This window comes from Aquila chrysaetos, chromosome 20, assembly GCF_900496995.4.
Source record: "Aquila chrysaetos chrysaetos chromosome 20, bAquChr1.4, whole genome shotgun sequence".
Classification (NCBI taxonomy): domain Eukaryota; kingdom Metazoa; phylum Chordata; class Aves; order Accipitriformes; family Accipitridae; genus Aquila; species Aquila chrysaetos.
Window position 1 is genome coordinate 22,249,516 of NC_044023.1, and position 20,678 is coordinate 22,270,193.

Genomic DNA, 20,678 nt, shown 5'->3' on the forward strand with positions numbered 1-20,678 from the left:
ATAAAGGTCTGTGATGACATTTTCCTTCAAAAATGAATAATTAATACTCTAATCATTCACTTAAGTTGTTATTAGTTTTCATTGATTAGTCCTTCCTGCTAACCCCCAGCTAGCCTAATCAGTCTGTGTGAGAATAGATGAATATATCCAATTAATCTCTACCCCCTTCAAAGCTGCATCTTCAGATCAGAGGATAAAGATTCTTAGTCTTCTTGGTGCATTGAACCTGACTTTATTAGAAGAATTTTATCAGTTTTAACTCACAAAAGCAAGCAGAGACCTCTCATGATACCCCTTCACATTGTATTAGTCATGCAGTTTGTCTTGTAAGCACAAAGGCCCCTTAACTTCCAGCCTTCAGTGATATGAATTAATTATAAGAATGTGTGTCTGACTTGATTTATTTATTTTTAATATTTAAATGCCTGCTCTGGAAAAGGTTCCTTTCATAAAAGGAGGCATTTTTTTCCCCCTTGGGTTCCATTGGGGGGGATACATTGCAGTGATAAGCTGAGAAAGATTTCAAATTTCCTGCTTACAAATTTTAACTACGTACAAGTTGTAATAGAGTGCGAGGAAAATATCAGATTTTACCTGGAGATGTTTTATGGGGTTTTTTGGAAGAATTTTAGAGCAATGAGAATGGGGGTGAAATGGGAAAAGTATCCCCCTTTCCTGAGCAGGGTGGGAACACTTCCTAGAGTGTCGCCTTGCAGAGACAGCGTCCTTCACGTACCGGATGATGTTTGTAGAGAAAAGTGAGAGTAATTCTCGTAACTTTTCTCTTAACCCTGATCTACAGAGTTCCCTAATTACACTTCAGATTACCCCAGAGAGGCAGTGAGTGAATCTGCTGATAACAAAATTGAGAGACAGAAGAAATCTCACAACACCCAAGTGGAAGATGCAGATACAGGGTTACAATTCCTAATCCTCATACGGTACCAAGCGTACTTAGATGGTCACAAATCACTCCTCAGAATGATTTTTAAATGAAAGGTTTAAAAAGGTTTCTTGGTCTTCAGGTGCAACTTTCCTGGAAAGAAAAAACAAACTGTTCAACAAACAGAAGGAGCAGCAATGCTAAAGCCCCTTGTAATCTGTCTTTTCTCTTTTACAGATTAAAGGTTGCCTAAAATTTCCACGGAGCCCTGTTCTCTTCTGTAGTTACGGGACTCATCTCCTCTGACCTGGGAAGCTGAAGATGAGGTTGCTATGGGAACTGCTCGTGCTGCAATCATTCATGGTGTGCCTTGCAGGTAAAGTGTCATTTTAAAACTTTTGATTTAAGAATGCCACTGTATTTCACACTAATGCAAAAGTGCACCACATTTTATATGCCAGTGATAAAATGGCAAAATAAGTCCCTGCTTCATGACCAGCATTAGGGAAGGTTGCTGAACAGATGAAGCTGATGCTCTTAACAAGCTCCTTTTACTGTTGATCAGTATCTCCGCAGCAAAAGTGCAATGTTTCAAAGCTCTGCTCTACCTGTTTCCAGTTCAAAGTTGCTGTTGATGAAAGTTGTTTTCCCATGTTCTAAGTGTTCCAATGCTCAATTAAACCTACGTGGAATATAGCTTTAAATCCCATTAAAACAGTGTTATGTTACAGCTAAGACCTCGCTCCATTTAACAAATAATTAGAATAACATATTTCAGCAATATAACTGTCTTCTGTAACTGCCCATGTTTAACTTTTTCTTCCCTGAGAGTTGCACTGTTTTGAGCATTCCTGGCAAAATGAAATTTCTGAGGAGTGTGCCTTTTTCCTGGCACTGAAACAGTTCTTGAAGACATCTCAGATTTGCAGAGGGTCAGCAAAGCTTGCACCGAAGCCTTGCAGACCTTCTCACGCACAAGGAGGTGCTTGTAGGCTGCTGCTCGGTGAGCTGGGGGAACAGGGCTCGCATCGCTCCACCCATGCCTCTGCGGCGGGTGCTGCCATCACACCGGGACTGTCAAAGTCTATTTTGAGCCTCTCTCTCTTTGCCATTCAGCTGTCATTGATTATTTCCTCCTTCAGTTGGCATTATTATTCTTTAACATATGTTTTGTTCGGGGGGGGGGTGCGTGTGTTACATTTTAATTAATGTTTATGTCACCTTGGTGTTCACCTGGATTGCTCTAATTTATCTGCTGCTTGGCGCTCAGGATGTTTTACTGCTTGTTTAGTAACTTGTACTTTCTTCCCTTTTATATGTGCACGTTGTCAGCATAATTTTTCAGCATTTTAGGTAATGGCAAACTACTTATAATAGTGTTTACTTTCTTCTGCTTAACTCTACTGAACACAAAGCCACTTTTATTCCGGTACTTATGGGTACCTATTTTTGAATTTGGTTCCAAGTCTTTCTAAATGTGCTATGACAGTTTCTGAGCTGGCAGAAAATTGGATGCAGAGAGATTCTGCAATGCAGTGCCACACGTGTTTCAGGAATTGCAACCCTGGAGAAGTTAGGCTGCGGGAATACATGAAGTATGATCCTTTATTTTAAGCAAATAAACAAAATAGTGGAAAAACAAAAGCATGCAAAATATTTTTTTACTGCAATTTCTATACTTAAAATACCTATTGTAAAATGTCCAGGGTCAGCAAAATGAAGTTTCAGGAGAATGTGTTCGAGGGGGTTCTTATCTTTTACATCTGTTTTTTAGAAAAAATGCATCTCGTAAGCACTGGCTTTCCCCACACTATTCTGCAACAGCTTTTTTTCCTCATCTTTGAAGCACACTGAATATCTTCAGGGCACGGCATCAGTTTCTCTGTCTTGCTGAGGGAGATTTAACAGAGCTATGGGGAGAGGAGTGCCACAAGTTTTGTACCAGTTTTATACTAGGTGGCGAGTGAGGATATTGTTTCATTTTGCTGAAGTACGTGGTTTGGGCTAACTTCTTTTGACAAGATTTAAATTTAGAAGTTTCTGTGTCTGCGTGCAATGTTGTATGAGCCGGCTGTAGGCATGGAAGGGATTTTGCTGCGTGAGCTATGGTGTTATCACGAAGCAGGGCTAACTGGTTTGGGCGCAGTGCTGTTACTAGCTAATGCACTCAGGATGCTTCCCAGACCTGTGTGAATGTTTTGCGTAGCGCTGTGGTGTTATGGACTATGTGAAAGTATTCAGACCTGGCTGTTAGATATTCCAAAGTTAAGGAGAAAACTGTACTGGACACCTTGCATCATCTTGTTCTGCACCGATGTGCTCTGCAAGGCAGGAGGAGGTGACCGTGAAGTAGTTAATTTTAGTAGTTGCTCCACACAAAAGGCACAAAGCTGTAAAACAAAAGTTTGTAGGCAAACCTTCAGCCGTTCTTAATCTTCGTATTTTTATGTTCTACTTTTTTTTTTTTTTTTTTTTTTTTTTTTGACCTAGTTTCATGAGGCTTGTTTGCCTCTGCTGGTAATTATGCTGCTCTTTGAGAACCTCAGGTGTTGATCCCAAGGAAAAAGCTCAAAGGAGACTGCGAAGTTCCCAAGTCATGTCCTGCCCAGCAGTAGGGAGGTGGAGGGGAGCCTGAGGCTGCCCACTTCCCCAGGGCACCGCTCCTCCCGCTGCCCTGCACCGTGGCTCTGCTTCAAGGCTACCCAGGAGGGATGGAAACTTTCCTTCTGTCTACAGTATAGTCATTGCTCTTCTCTGAAATTCTTCTTAAATTCTAAGTTTAAAAAAAAGTTAGGAAGTAATATTTTATTTTCATGTTGATCAAACCATCAATCCATTCTTGAGAAAAAAAATTAGTAATTTAATTATACAAAGAAAAAAAGGTAAAAATAATATGCAGAAAGTTATCGAACAACCCTCCATAGTGCTTTGTGGACCCTCAAATGACTGGGAAACTGTGTTAAGTATTGAGTTACCTGTGAAAATAAGCTTATACCTGAAAACTGAATACTTGTATTTAGTTCTTCTAATCAGTGTCAGACACACAGCCCAGATGTCACTCTCATCTTTGTCTCTGCCGCAGAGAGCAGCACAGCTGGTGGAGAGTGAGCTTTTTGTGTGTTGCCCTGCCAAAACTCCCCATGGAGGTGAGCGGCCCCACCGTCCCCGTGCAGCCGTGGCCCCGGTGCCCCTTTGGGGACAGTCGGTGGGCTGCGGCTACTGCCAGTCTCAGCAGCTACCTGGGTTTGGGTTTTTTTTTTTTTTTGTGCTTCCTAAATGAACATCTGTTATTAGAAATTGCATGAAAACTTCCAAACTCATATCATTCAAGCCATTAAACAGCTGTCAAACCCAAAGCACTTTGAGTATCCAAATGTGTCATTAAGGGTACCAGTTATCCGCCGCTGCCAATGTGCCAGGAGAAGAAAGACGTGCCAGAGCTGTTCACAGTCCGCATGGGATATTGCTATTGATTTTACGTACTGGGTGTTCAGATATTACAGTTCTTCACAGCAGGATAAAACACTCAGGTAGAAAGCTAGATCAATCCCGGGACGTACTTAAACCAGCTACCTAGAGGTGCAAATCTACTAATAATTTCAGGAGCTCTCCAGCCTCCCTCGAAAAGGCACCAGCACTGCTAAAGGTCTTTCTGAGCTTACCATCCCCTTCCAATCCATCACCCAACCTGGGACCATATTTTTCAGACTACATTTCTCGCTGGTTGTTCTGAGGTTGCATAGATAAAAACTAACGATGCTTTCTTTGGACTCGATAGTTGATGTATATCAATTCAGGGTTTCTCATTATATTTTCAGGAGTCTTTTCTTCAGGTGTCAGTTCTGGGAAGCAGTAACTGCAAATTATTCCTTTGGTGCCAAATAACTCTGATTTGTTAGGGCTGTCAGATTCCTTAAATAGCAGTTGTGGTGGTGATAATTTTAAGTTTTGGAGAGTAAGATGAGAGGCAGAATTGGCTGTGAAAAATAACACACAGCTCTTCAAGTCATGACTTCGTTAACAAACGCTCTCTCTTGGGCAGCCCCACATAGCTGTTGTATATATACCCTGAAACGCATTTGTGTACAGCCTGGGAACAGTGATGGGGAAACAAAAGACATTGCACAGGATGAGCCAAACTGACTTGTGTTAATGAAGATGGGACATGGTTCGTATGCCTGTAATGTGCTGGACAAGTATGAAAGGAAATTTTCTGTATTTTTGTGACTCTTATGCAATTCTTTGCCTCATTAACTTCCTGTAGCAGTGAGTTTCACTGTTGAAGTCATATTTGCATGTTAATGAGCTGCAGTCACAGAGATGCGTTAGCTGTCTGAGTGTGCATATGCATATTTTATAATGTAATTTAACCCATGAAGATCCACACATATTTTGACAGAAAACAAAAAAGGAACCTAGTAGCTTTTGATAAGTGTTTATTCTCTGCTGTGTCGTGCATGCGACTGGAGTCTGGCTTGCTCTCCTGTCCCTGATCTCAGTCTCAGCTTTTTCTTGGAGGCTTTAGTTTCTGGCCTTCTGCTTGTTCTAGCCATTTAAAAAGAAAGATCTGTGCTCACAACAAACACACCAGCCAGCAAGACTGGCCTTCCTTTTTTCTTTGCAAGCACCATGTAAACACAATAGCTTCAATAAACAAATTTGCCTTGTAGCTCTATAATAATGCTTCTGTTTCAACAAGTTTGTTTTGTCAAAGGGAAAGTGCTATTGCAGCTGTATCTGCTCAACGCTCCTGGAGCAGTGACTGAAGTAGCTCCAGAAAGCACAAGCCAAAATACAGAATCTAGTATTTGTTTTACACTGATTTGAATGAATAAGGAAATGCTGTTCTTTCTCTCTGCTAACTTGGCTTCTTCATGAAGCCTCCCAGCTGTGTAAGCCTTTGTTTTGCAACAGATTAAATGGGCTGCACAAAGATTGCTGGCAATTTTTTAGTGGAACATGGAAGTTGATCCTGAAAGTTAGAAATACCTGTGTTGCTCCCCCAGAGTGCTATATATAGGTCACTGTGCAATTTCTGTACAAGTCTACACTCCGTTATGTGAAAAGCTAAAGTTTCACAATTGTCCAGGTATCCAGAATTAGATATTAGCTGTATTGCCTGTCACATCTGAAAAGGTAAGATGAATTCATATGGAGAAGACCGCACATGCAAAGTTTATACATTATTTTAAACATCAGAATGTGGGTTAGAATGGTATTTATTGATTGGCTTTTTGCTGGCTGTCACTACAGGGAAGCCTGTTACTGGTGTCATAATATCCCAGCAACACCTGCGCTTAATTCTTCAAATCCAGAGACAGCATCATATTTTTCAATATCAAATTCTATCATATTTTTATTAAGGTGGAACAAAAGCATTGTTTCACCTTTTATCTGCCGAAAAAATGCCATTTTCTAATCTAGAAATATGCACACAATAGCAGAAGTCGGAAAAAAAGAGAAATATTTCTGTAGAGCTTATTTTCAATGTGGCAAGTTTGGTGGGTTTTGGGGTTTTTTTGGTTTGTTGTTTGTTTTTTGTTTTGTTTTGTTTTTTTTTTTCCAAAACTGCTTTTTACAGGAAAATATTCTTATAAATGCCTGTCCAGACATTCTTTCTCCTTTTGTCACATGCTGATACAGCATAACCAATATCTCAGCCGTGGTTCAGACCAGAATATTTAGAGCATGGCTATGTAATTCATGGGGAAAAAAACCCCAATGTATAGTCAAGTGTTTTCCACTGTTAGACAAAAATCACCATAATTTATATCAATACATTCCAATGAAATCAGGCATCCAGCTCTGTTAAAAATTAAAACTCAAAATTCATATAAAGATGAATAATCACAGGCCTATTTGAATTCATGCTTCTATCCAAGCAGATGTAGGTTACGTACAGAAGAAATTCTGCTAATTTCATGTCTGAATATAAATAATTAAACCAAGAAGTACTGTTGTACATATTAAATGATGGTCTTCTATAAACGATGCAGCAATTCAATTTGTTCAGCGTTTTTTCTGGTGCTGTGTAGCTCCCACGACTGGTGCTTTGATGTTAGGGGTAGCTGGGAAATGATTAATCTGTTGCAGATTCATAATTAATTAATTTATATTTTGGTCAGTTCTGCAGCACTTTGCATTTCTGCACCCGACTGCCTAATTAATGTTTGCATAGCACTTGGAACAGATAAAGCACCGAATGACTCCTATTAATATAATTACTTCTCAAACACGACCCAGCCCTTGGCTTTGTGGCACCCGGTAAGCTGTCACTGAAGCTCACTGGAGAAGGCCTTTGCTGATGAGATCTGTCTTCCCCTTCATACTTTGGGGTTTTTTTCCTTAATTACTCGAGGGGGGGTTTTTTTGTTCACTTTAAGCTCCCGCTATTTTCAAATGCTTTAGAAAGAGCTGTGGCCGAGGCCCCCTTCTCCCCACCCCGGGTGCGCCATCTTGTGGGCTGGCGGCCATTAGCCGTGGGTGAGCTGGTCACGTCCCCGCTTCTGCTTTAAAGGGGTCCGGACCAATCAGGACGAGAGGCGTGGCAGGAGAGGGACACGTGAGAGCGCGCGCTGCCGATAAAAGCGGGGAGCGGCCGCGGTGTGAGGGCTGAGGGGCGCGTCTCCCGTGTGTGACTCTGCTGAGGCCTGAGTGAGTTTTGTACCTGTCCTTTGAGCTCGAGTTATGGTTAATGTGCTGAAGCGACCCAATCTGCAGAGGGTTTCAGGCGTTAGTTAAAACGGCCTGATCTGCAGAGGGCCTCGGGGACAAGTTTTGTGAAACGACCGGCTCTGCGCAGGGTCCAGCTTAAAGTAAAGCTTTGATTGTAACAACAGCTTCGTGTCACGGCTCTACTGAGGATGCCTAAAGATTATGCCTGCTGCCGTAGCGGTGGGTGATGAGGTCCCAGGAGAGCGGTGATGTAACACCAACAACACGGCGTGCTAGCTGTGAGTTACAGGTTTTCCACTGAAAACCAAATACTTAACATCATATAACCTTACTGTCTGAGCAAACGCACTGCCAGAGATTATTGCCGTGAGTGTGCTGGTCTTCCTTTAGAAAAGTTTTTAAAAGCTGCCTAAAAGCTTGCTTTAAATTGTCAATAAAAGGCAGTGCTGAATAGTTACTCCCGCGGAGGGCTTTGGACAGGCATTTGCTGGAATAAAAGGCATTTGCTGGAATAAAAGGCTGCTCTTAGTCACAGCTGGGACTGGCTGCTGCCAGCAGGAGAGGACAGTAAATGGTGGGGTGGAGATGGGTCGCTTGGGCAAAGGTACAGGTCACTTCTGCAGGGGGGACAGCCCTTGCTGTGGCAAATTCTGTTAATGTTTTAACAGTCATGGAATTAGATTTTATCTATTTCCTGACAACGTCTGGACTCCACTGTGATGTTCAGCTGCCTAAGATGGTTAACCATTGGTTTGAGTGTAGCGTCAACTCCACCTGTGTCCCAAGCAACATTATGGCCTGTTGAATATGGTTAAACTGATACGTGTTAAATGTGCTTTCACCGTGTCAGGGGACAGTTTTGCTATAGCTGATAGTTGTGGTGTTAATGGGACATGCTGCTGTAAAAGTAAAGGCTTTTGAGGTAAGAACAGCTGTAAGTGGTGAAGTGAAGACAGCGTTACAGTTTGCTGTGGATAATGGTTGGCAGTATGGGATCCCGAGACATGCCGTGGAAGCGATGCAGGAGCTGGCAGAGGTTTCTTCCCTTCCTCAGCACTTGCGCTGGAGTCCTCCCAGGAAGGGTCCCTTCCTTGTACTTTTTGTTGCTGATGAGAGCTCAAGGGTCTTGAACTCAAGCCAGAAAGCATAACTCTAATGTCAGTTCTACAAATTTTGTACAATTAAAATTCTTCTCATTTCAATTTGGGCTGAAAAGTCAAAGAAGTGGGGTCATCAGCACTGCCAAGTGCATCAGCCCTTGTCTTCTCCTCCAAGCCTGTCAAAGTTTGCTGCTGCAGTGGAAACCCTGCTAGAAACTTCATTTGGCTATTTTTTTTCATTCTGTAATGCCAGTCTGCTGTGTTTCCTGGGTAAGCCTAGACTGCCTCTAAGGATGGGCAAAAGCTTCCTTAATACATATAAATGTGTAAATAGAATTGAAGGTTCTGTTGAGGTGGTGATGGTTGTAATGGGTGACAATAATAATAATATGGTGCTATGTATTATAGTACAGAGGTTTGAAACCAGAGGACATGTAATTCTACCATGAAGCAACTGAAGCTGGAGATGAAAAGATGATGGTTTAAACTAGGGAAATAAAGAGTGAGAGGGGAAGAAACTTCAGAGGGAAAGAATTGTTAGAGCCAAGAGGGCACTGGGATAAGAACGATTAAATCTGAAGTGGGAAACAACTCATTTAAACTGAAACCAGAAGACTTTAGATGCCAAAGTGGGATTCTACAGTATCACTCAACTGTACATAGCTCTAAAGGGGAGCTAAGACAATGTATGCCATTATGTATTTTATGCTTATTTAGGGATTATATGGCAAGTTTTTCTGTGATTCCAGAGGATTTGACTCCACCTCACAGGAGGACTGTGTCCATCTTACATTGCTGATCTGGCAGCAGTGAAGCCCTCACTAGATGTGACCTGACTCTGATTTAGGCCATAATTTCCTAAATTATAAAGTTAGAGACCATATCGATGCAACTTTCTCATTTCTCTTTTACATGCAGATGATTAGGTATATTATGTTTTTCTGTTTAACTCGCAAGTCCATCTGGGCAAGTTTAATTACATCTTCTCAAAAGTTATTGAGGTAAGATGATGCACTTTAAATAAAACAGAGACTATACAGACATTTTTATAAGCAGATGTGCCAACTATCTGGCTGTGTATTGATCCCCTGTGTGTTTTATATGATGCCTCTTTTCAATTTAGCTTCTTTGCATTTGAATTAGTGTGTAGGTATTGAAATTAAATCTCATTTAGAGACTTACAAAAATACCTACTTCTGCAAGCATCTATCAAATTAGGGAGAATACGGACCCAAAATACTACTTTATTGCGAATAAAAATGAAGTTTTATGGCAAAATTTGAGGTGATTAGTCTATTGCTTTATAGATAAAATACTGTATGATTCTTAGAAAATCTAAATATTATTGGAAAGGGACCTCATTTTGTAATGCTTCTGTGGTCATTGAGGAGAATGAGAAGGTAAGAGATGCGGTGCAATGCAAAACCTGCCAGGTTGGGCACTGGGGCTTGTTGCTGGCTCCGTCTCTGGGGTTTGATTTAGACAACTGCATTTTTGTATGGTCTGAGAACTGCAGTACTGGGCTACAGTGTATATCTAGAAATAATGGTACATGTATTCATTGCATGCAAGACCCTGTTCTCCCACTTCTTGAGATTCAGGTTTGGAGCTTGTGTTTACTGCTGTTTGTCTTCAATTGCTGGGGAAAGTCTGGCATAACTAGTCAGAAACCTGCCTCTGTGTAAACATTTCATCCCCTGACACTGCCCTGTATAGGTACAAAATGTCTTTTCCTTTTCTCCCCACTTTCATGGGTATTTTCATCATTTAGAATAGTAACAGGAGCCACTGGGGGAACCATTAGTTTCCACTCAGACTTGTGGGGTTAAATCCCTTGGTTTTGCCTTCTGCCCTTACCTCGTGCAGCGGAGCATTAACTGACCGAAAATGATGTTGGCAGCGATCATTATTATTTGGATAAAGGTCTTTCAGCTAAGCAGCCATCAAGGGTGATCATCCAAATGGAATAAAAGGGGGAAAGGGTCAATTCAACTTTGATAATTATAGTAGTATAAGTGTGGGCAATAGCAGAATTACCCTTTACTGACAGCTAAATGTGTAAATAGGCTGACAGAGCATTGCTGGCTAATGTTACCCATACAGAAAGTGAGGCTCTTCACTACATCTGCATGATTTTGTAGGGCCTCTTATAGAAATGCATGTTGCCTTCTGCAGCTAGGCACTGGTTGTCGCAAGTGCTCTGGGTCTTACAGGATTTGGGCCATTAAATAGAACAGATGCTTATGTATTCTTGCAAGTTTGTGCTCAAAGTCAGTCTATGGCAAGTAAGTGGGCTGCTCACAGTAAATACTGCTTTTAATGAATAGAGCACAGAATGCTATAGTGCAGCTCATTCATCTGAACATTGTTTAATGCTGGTTTATTGAAGCGTTTGTCAAATGCTGTGACAGTCTGTGCTCTGAAATTAAGGATATACTCATGACAGGCTGCACTGACTCATTATTCCAAGTTTTAGTAAAGTTTTCCTGTATATTATGATGAAAAAGCGAAACTTGCACATTATCACTTCAGTGCTTCAATTTGTTTTTCCTTATGTATTTGAATTTTTTTATTTTGCAATAAAATATACATATTTAGCTTCATAAATCAAACTAAGACACAATTGTTAAATAGTCTATATCATATTAATTAGGCTGTGAAGCAAGGCAAGCATTACAACCATTTATAATCGCGTGCTGAAGAAGTTGCTAATCAATGAGACAGGCAACTAATTAACCAGCCAGCAGTCAGCATCTTCAGCTGAAGTTGGTGACTTTCAACTTCATTAAACTTTCCAGGTGTCAGTGAAAGTATGAAAAATATATCTATCTTAATATATTGATGTGTCTTAATTCCACTTTTCTGAGTTTAAATGTATGAAGATTGCATCTGTTTTAAGGGAAATTGTCATTTATAAAACATCCCATGTCCATATTGCATAGCTGAAAAGAAACAACATAGTCCGTCTGAGAAAGCTTTGTTTGAACTCTGTCCAGTGTATGTTGAGTACAGCATGAATTTAGATGGATTCCTCTTTGTGTCTGAAATACCTGCTGTACCATCTTTTAATTTGTACCTTCCAAGCCTTCATGGATGCAAATAGATCCCTGACAAAGTTCAGAGTATTACCATTGGTTTTACTTGTGAAAAGCAGATAATATAATGGGTGTTCATTGAGACTTGCAAGAATAATTTATTTCTGCCCCTGCAAGCTTTTTGTCTGTGTAAACAGACAATATGAAACACTCGCTGAGAGCCAAATCAAGCTTTATTCCTGTAGCATTCACTCTCCTTCCATTTTTCATATGGTCCACGTGAAATGGCATTTTTTCTGAGTTCACGCTGTGTGGGCTTTACTAGAAGACATCTAAAGAGGGACTTGAAAGAAGGCAGGTTGATGGTTGGGGTTTCTGGGATATGAAAGCAGGGAGTAATGCAGAAGACACAGCAAGATAAAAAGGGGCTTGAGGCGGCTGGATGCACGGGTGGAATGAAGATGAGAAATATGCACTTCTCGGCTACGGAAAAATTGTTTCCAAATTCTTGGTGTCAAGTAACCTATATCAGATTGTCTTTTATAATGGCCCTTAAAAGAGGAATTATATATGAAACAAATAATGGCATTTTTATATTTTTGAGCTTTACTGCGGCAGTCCAGGTTGTGGCGATTTGGCAATAAACTGAAGTATCATGTTGTTTTACCTTGCACATTTGTCATGATTTTGTGATCCCCTTGAATGTGTAATGCAGATCTGATGCTTTGGTTGATGCTCAAGTACACTGTGACCATACCCAGAGAAAGTAAATACAGGCAACTCTGAAATTGAAAACATAACTGAAAGGGATGATACTTACTGCCAATTAAAGTAAAAAAAAAAAAAAAAAAAAGTAGGAAGGAAGGGTTAAGGAGAGACAAGCTTCATTCTTGCTGTTTTCTTCTTGAGGGAAGAAGTATCTTTGAAAGAGGCAGAGATGTGAGACCAGTATGCAGGCTGATGAGGGGTACATCTGCCAGTATAGAAATGATGGCTAACGTGACAGCTCTGAAAGAACAATTTAAAAAGACTCCCAAAAATTTCTTATGGACGACAAAACAGGGAGAGTTGGGGGGGAGAGGGATTGATAGTGTCTTGAAGGATGGCCAGAGGGGTCCAGATGTAACCAGGGCACCTGGACGAGAGGGAGCTGAAAGATGCTTTTGCCATTGTGTGTATGTACGTGTGTGTTGGCTCTCTTCAGTCCCTCTGGGTTAGGAACATTTTGAAGTACTTAGGGAGAGAAAACAAGTCTGAAAGGCAGTGCGGCACATAATCAAACTGTTACTAAAATATGTATTCCTCAACTAGAATAAAAATGCTCTCCGTAGCAATAGAAAGATGATGCCTCTTCTGAGTCAGGAAGCCCAGCTGCAACTCTCAAGTCAAGTGGCCGAGAACAGTTATCAGTAATGGCTATGTCTCTCATTTTATAGATTGGAAAAAACTGTGCAGATTCTCAGTTTTTTCATATGTGATTGTGAGTACTGACACTGGGCAGAGTGGGTCCCCTTTCCAGGGAGGCAGGACAGGCACTGCATCCTTATTAATCTGTCCTCACTAATGTTAGCTTCTCATTTCAAAATACGATAGCTAGTTTCCAGCATATGTAACGTACAGCTGCAAGGCATTTCCTTTTCTTACTTTCAAGGTCTAAATAGCATGGTGCATATTATAAAGCATGTGTCCTCTTTTTTCTTAGTGAAAAGCAGAGGTTTTCTGTGTATTTTCTTAGTTGTTGTAATATCCTTGTAATAACACTCTTCAAACAACTAATTGGAAAATAATCAGCATAGAATTTTCCACAGTTTATTAATACTGACTTTGCTTCATCAAGTTTAGCAGTCACATTTCTTGATTTCTATTGCATTTCTGCACAAACTTGCATGTTTTCTTTTTTCTCGGTTTTGTTGGTATGTTCATGTACTTAGGGTAGAATACAGAAGTTATTCCCTAATGAAAGGCAAACGAGTGACATGCCATCAGTTAGCAGGAAGAGAGAGAATCTAGCGCTTTCCCATGTAAATTATGTGAATCCTGGATGTAAGCCAGGCATTCATTTTGTTAAAATGGGGTTTGATAATTGAAACTAATTTAACATCGACCCCATTAAGTTGCATTTTATTGCTCATTTAATATGCCTGTCTCACAAGCTCCCAGAACTACGAAGTGGCTTTGTAATGTGAGTTTATAATTTGTCAAAGCTCCAGCCATACAGGTAAATGCTGAGTTTGCTCTGTAGGATCAGCACCAATGTGTGCAACAGATGTTTTGCCTATGTTTGGTCAACATGGTATTTTTATGCAGAGTTGTGTATCAGATCAGCACTGATGCAAGTGGGTTAAGCTGAACAGCTTGAGTTTGTGCAGATTTGCTGTGGAAAGACTCTTGCTTTGTCCGGAAAGCAGCCTTGTGGGCCCAGCAGAGCCCTCCCCATCACTCTCTGCAGGGTCCTGCATCCCCTGTGCTCCTTCAGAAAGGAAAGGTTTGTCAGACCTGACATATAACCCTGGTCCTCCAATAGTGCAAGTCAATATAATGACTTCTGCCAAAGAATGCCAATTTAAATCAGCTGAGCAGCTGGCTCATGTTTCATGACACAGGATTTCCATGTTCTGCCATCCTGCTTCTGGTTTCCTCTGTCTTACTGTTCTTTTGCATGAGTTCTGTATTTCACCACTAGCTAAATATTTTCTGCAGCTTATGAATCACTAAATAATCTCGTAATTGGTTAGCATCACTTTTGGTACTAATTGCAGTGCAGCACTGGGTGATGGTTACTCAAACACAGTTGTATTCATCAAAACAGCAGTGAGAAAAAAAAAGGTTAAAGGGCAAGAAAATACAGACTTGTGCAAACAACTGTGATGGATGTTTGTTTACAAACATGTTCTCTTCTGCAACTCTGGCTGCAGGAGTGGCGTATGAATGATGAATTACTGGAGCTTTACCCTTGTGAAATGGCAACAAGAGAGAAGCAGTAAGAGTGTGCCTGGGTTACATCATGGGGCCTGGGGACAGGGAGTGAAAGGGACCGGGCTGTGTATCGGCGCTGATGAAGCATAGGAACGCTGCAAACCCAACCAAAGTTACTTAAAAGGAAAGTGGAGTTAAAAGGCACAGCTAATGCTACTACACGTGTAGTACAAACTAGGTAAGAATGTGTACAGCTATTTAAAATTATATCCATGTCTGAAAAGCACTAAAAGAGGCATTCTGTGCTCAGTTTTACCTGCTACTTTATAATCCAGACCACATTTAAAGCACATGGCTAATGTCTCCTTTTTTAAATGTACATGCATGCAAATGAATATAAAGGATAGAAAATTTGTGTGAGGCAAAGCATACAATTATCTCACTCATCATGAAATAGCAACATTTGACAGGTACTACTCACATTAATTAAAACAGTATAGGGTGCAGGAAAGGGGAGACTCGGATGTTATACTGATGAAGGATTTAGAGCTCATTTGTGCCATCAAAATGCTTTGCAAGAGTTGACACAGGGAATTGTCTATATTGAGTAGTCTCGGTGCTGAATTGCTGGGTCACAATGTTTTGTTTCTTCTTACCCAAAAATAGTGATTTCCATTCTGGAGTAGAAATTACATTGAAAATCAATGAGATCCTGCTTTAAAAACAAACAAAATATACTTTCTTTGTCTATGAATGTCCTCAGGAATCAGATCAAACCCAGAGAGAAAGCAGGTCAGCCTTGTCTTCAGCACACTGTTATGTTTAGTGTTTAGACCATCCTGAGCAGATTGAGAAATCAGTGCAGCCCAGAGGCAGGAGATGAAGAAACCATGGGCAGGGCTGCAAGAGTTTAGGCCCAACTTCACGTGAGTCTGCAGCTGCAGACACCTGTAGCATGTGTCAGTGGAGTACAGCATGTCTAGGGAATGAAGTCCTGATGTTGCAGCACTGCTTGGACAGTTTGAAAAGGTCAGGAAATGCATAACCAAGCTAAATAAAAGCACAGGAGATGGGAATCTGACATGGGATTTGGGGAAGAGAAATCTTCACCTTAGCCTTTGGGTACTGGTAGTTATTCCTGGAATAAGGATGTTCTAATGGCATCATTGCAGGCAGTAATAGTCCGATTGCTGTGTTTCTCATTATTTTTTTTGAGTGGTGTTGAACCAAGCTTTTAAAAATTTATTTGAAGTCAAGATTTCAGTTTGTTCCGACACCTATCAGTGTTTCTGTGCAGGTGTGGCTGTGCTGGTTTTGAAACATGCTTGCTGTATACAAAATGTGCTTATAGCGTTGGTTTTTCTCAGCAATACAAGCTAAATGTGCCTGTCAGTGTTTTGCAGGATTGATTTGTAAAAGGTTGTTAGCCTGTTAGGTCTTACATGTTAGAGTCAGCAGTAGCATTTACAGTTCTTGTAAGGTGTTGTGTTTAAAATGAAGGCAGAGGCTTTTAACACTTTTTAATTTATCTTTCCTTAATGTGACATCCAATTACTTGTAAAACTTAACCACCTCTTCTTATTTTTAAGTGTAGACGTTCTCTGGCATTTTACTGCTTTCTTCTAAAAGTATTTAGGAGAAGACGCATGAAAATACAGCAGTTAGCAAGGATTTTATGTAATTTGAGAGATGTCATAACATTGCTTAAAAAAAACCAAAAGAGCGAGCATTTTTAATGTGTCAGCTGATAAACTGTGCCAGTCCAAATCAGTGAAATTACGAAAGCCAAGATCTTTGTGTGCTTAATAATCAGCAAGACAGAGATTGTGGCAAAAACAGCTTCCTGCAGGAAAGCTGTGTCCAAAAGGCTGAAGTTTTGCATTAATGTTTATTGTGATTTTGTCAGGCTTAATTATCTTTGTATTCTTCTGAAGCTTTTTTTTTTTTTTTTTTTTTTTTGTGTGTGTGTGTGAAGGAAATTGAATTGTGGCACCTGGGAGTGCTGCAGAGAGCAGAGAGGCTCTTGGTATCAGGGTGCGGTGCCTGGGAGGCTGCTCCGTATTTTGGGCTTCAGTCCCTCCTGCCTGCGTGACCGACTGGTGCAGCACGAAGAGAAGGACGAGGGTTGTTTTGACACTGTTTGCTGTGGTTGCAGCACTATGTGTGAATGTGGTGGTGTTACTGGTAGCACAGGTTGTGCTGTTGCTGGTTCTTGGTTTGTACTTCGGGTGCATGGACAGCAGGAGGACCGTGAGGAGCTCAAGTGCCTGCAGCAAGGTTCTGAGTGTAGACAGGAGGCAAATTCACAGCTAGAAAAACGCCTTCCAGTGCACCAAACTGCTAGTGTGCACACCTGAGAGCTCCCTTGGTTGCCCCTGGAAGAGCCAGGGGAGGCAGTGGAAAAGTGGAAAAATTTAGAGAAAACAGCAAAGCATTTTCCACCGCTTTGCTTAATTGTACTCGAGGACACAGAGGAAGCCCTGCTGACGTACTGTGCAGGAGTTATGTCTTCTCCCTTGCAATCGTTGTTTACTGTGAACAGGAGAATGTAGTAGTTTAAAAACTATTTAAGTTGTTTCTAAAGACTTCAGAAGATCTCATGTAAATTCATTAGTTACTATGCAGCTGCCCATATAGCATTTAAAGTAATAAAAAATGTATTAGTTTCACTATACAAATGTATTAGCATCCAGTCTGTACTTAAGTGAAAAATGTCTTAGCTAAAACATATGAATGTATTACCAGCATCTCTGTAGCTGTATAATGCTTAACTTGAGCTATCCGTCATTATTAAAATAATCTAAAATATACAATAAATGCCGCAAACAAATTCCACATAGAGACTTTAAGTGACAAAAAAACCCTGTGTTCATCAAATTTTTGCATTTATTTTCAATGCTAATCTATAGCAGTGCAAGGGCAATCCTCTGAAAGCGAAGCATGTTGTAACTAAGCACCGGGAGAGTGTTCTCGTGGGTAGGAGCACAGCTTAGTTTGCTGGGACTGTAGTTTCCTTGTGAGAAGAATTTATTTTTGCTTATTTTGCAACTGTCTTACAGTCATGAAAATGTGTACCTACAAATGTCTGCTTGTTTGGACTTACACCAGAGAGTCATTAATTCTTGATTCATTGCACTTCCCCAAAAGGCAGACAGACAAAGAACAAAACGCAACGAGAAGACAGTAACAGGGGCGGATGACCAAATTGCCCGAGGGAGAGTGCCAAAGGGTGTGAGGTTTCAGGCTGCATGGCAGACTGTGCTTATTTGTAAATCTCAGCGTTTCCATTAAAAATGAGATCGGATCTCCCTTGCAGGAGAGAAATTGTAGAAAGAGACAAGGCCTTGCAAATTTCTTTAAAAGTCTATTTTTTTAAAAAGTTTTTTTTTAAGTACCATAAAACCCTTTAAAATGCAGAGGTATGAAAGAAAAACTACAGGATTTTTGAGAGTCTTTTCTTTCAGTAATGAGAGCAATAAAAAAGTAGATGTCAGTAAACCATTATTTTTTTGTATTGTATTGGAAAACAAGAAGAATACGTATGAGGATAAGCATAACCACAACCTGCTTGAGAATATGATTCAGAATTAGGTGTTTATGATTCAGCACATGCATTCAAAACAGGAGTGTAGGGGTGCGTGTGTGGGGGCTGGTTAATTAGAAAGCTGTCTGATTTCCCTAAAGAAGGTATGATACAGTGATAAAAAACGTAATCCTCTGTGGTGTGCATCCTTTACTGGAGGATCAGCCATGTTAAAGATCACGTTAGTTTTTACCCAAAGTAAGGCTGTGGTGTGTGCATACAGTGATTATTCAATTTCCAACACTGAGCCCTGACACGTTACCTATGCAGTTGGAGCAGACGATGCCTGTAAAGCGATTGTGGTGTATTTGGATACAGCTGCTGCTTTCATAAACCCACAGGTACAAGATGGCACTAACTGCCTTCCCCACGGATAACCATGTAGTGGGGAACCTCATCTGAGTTAAATTGGACACAACGAAATCAGGATGCCCAGGAAGACAGAGTAGAAGTTGGAAGATGCTCTGTTGCAAAGCAATCCGTACATTGCTTACTCTTGCAAGTTGGCTGCTTGTTCCTGGATTCTGGCACTCTTGGGGGAGCGGATGCAGCTCTGCGGGGCATCACAAAGAGGGATTTTGCTCCTGGTGATGGCCAGAGGTGTTTAGTCACCAGTCTTGTGAGAATTTTCAGTCTCAGAAGCAGAAACTTTCCTTATCAGTAGCAGTAGTGAACCAGGCAGCACCTCCCATATCCCCCCAGGTCACAGGTAATTTTATTATTTTAAATTAGTGTATTTGTGAGTTCACATTCATTTCCAAGGAGTTTTTCTCATGAAAACTCCTGCTCCCTTGACCATTTATGGCCATAAGTTAATTTTGTTTAATGTGTCTCAGTATTTTGTAGTATAGTCAAATTTAGTTTTCTGTAATAATAACACCTTGCTTTTGATAAGGTGATCTTAATCCTTGCTTGCTGTAGCAGTGTAAACATTATATTCCCTTTCTTATTCTTTGGAGCAGATTTTTAATGCTGTTTTAATACTGCAGATTATTTTAGATCCCAAATTTGTGAATCAAAGAACCAGAGTTAGATGACAAAATTCAATGTACAGTCAATGAAAGTGGGTGATTGGGATCCTTTATCAGAGGTGGCAGACTGGGCACTAATTACAGTGTCAGCTGTTCTGTATCTTAATCAATTCCAGTGATCTCATTTATAATTTTTACTCTTACTGACAAGTAGTTATTCAAAGAAGTAAATTGACTATCTATGTAATTTGTTTCTTGGACACAAAAGGCTCAGAATTAACAGGCTTCTTTCCCCTGGAGAAATCTTCCTCACTGCAGTGTGGTGTTCTGCTAATTATTCCTTTGTCCCTCTGTTTTCCAGAGGTGACAGAGAAACCTGAAAGGGGTCAGTATGTGCGTGGTGCAGCCAGCAGCTGCTGAATGACCACTGCTGGCAAGGTCTGCTTTGTCTCTGATGCCACCCCAGCCTGCAGATTCAGTGTTGCTCGTTTTCTGCGGTCAGGCAGGAATATAAGTCTGCATCAGCACAGAAAAGTCAGGGTTTGTGATGAGAATCACCTAATGTTTCCAGGATCAGCCTGTTTTGTTTGCATCTGTCTGTTGCTGAGGGGAAGGACAGAAGTTGAGGCACTGTTTTGGTATGTGTTTGAAAACTAATAATGGAATATCGTAAATCAGAGGACTAAGCAGGGTGCCCATTAAAAAGGTATTCTTGACAAGATCTTCAAAGTACCTTGTTTTATTAATGCTCACAATGAGTACCTTTAAGATACAGCCTTACCACTTTGTTGTGCTACAGGTGGTTTTTAAAACAATCAATTTACAAAGAACATTTTTTTTCTTTTTCATGCCGTTAAAGCAAATTGGTATGTAATTAGATTTATATACTGAATAATCTTATTTGCATATCCAATTAATTCTTCCTGTTTTAATTTGTTAGGGTTGGATTCACATTAGTAGAAAAAATAACACTTAAATTATCAAGGATTCGAATTTTCTTTGACTATAATTTGTTCAAGATGTTGCATTAAAACTTGGTCTTGAGCATCCTCTTCCTTTTAAAGGCTATTAAATAACATGGAAAAAGCCAATCAAATGAAAATTAACCTCTGTTACAAAAACAATAAGGGTCTATTTAAGCTGACCAAAGCAAATGCAAATTTAGGCTTTTTAAGCATCCTACTTATCATAGAACCATAGAATAGTTTGGGTTGGAAGGGACCTTTAAAGGTCATCTGGTCCAATCCCCAGCAATGAGCAGGAACATCTTCAACTAGATCAGGTTGCTCAGAGCCCTCTCCAGCCTGCCCTTGAATGTTTACAGGGACAGGGCATCTGCCACCTCTCTGGGCAGCCTGTGCCAGTGTTTCCCCACCCTCATTGTAGAAGTTTTCTTCCTTACATCTAGTCTAAATCTACCCTCTTTTAGTTTAAAACCGTTACCTCTTGTCCTATTGCAACAGGCCCTCCTAAAAAGTCTGTCCCCATCTTTCTTGTAAGCCCTGTTTCAGTACT

General features: G+C 40.5%; 1 protein-coding gene across 7 annotated transcripts in view; it reads left to right on the forward strand.

The window, feature by feature from the left end:
• CNTN4 (contactin 4) overlaps window positions 1–20,678 on the forward strand; it is a 349,563-nt gene that overhangs the window by 178,433 nt on the left and 150,452 nt on the right. For all 7 annotated transcript variants that reach the window (XM_029995893.2, XM_029995899.2, XM_029995894.1 and 4 more), the window contains one exon: window positions 1,121–1,259. In XM_029995893.2, coding sequence (XP_029851753.1) covers window positions 1,205–1,259 — 55 coding nt within the window. In that variant the 5' untranslated portion in view covers window positions 1,121–1,204. The remainder of the gene's footprint in view (window positions 1–1,120; window positions 1,260–20,678) is intronic.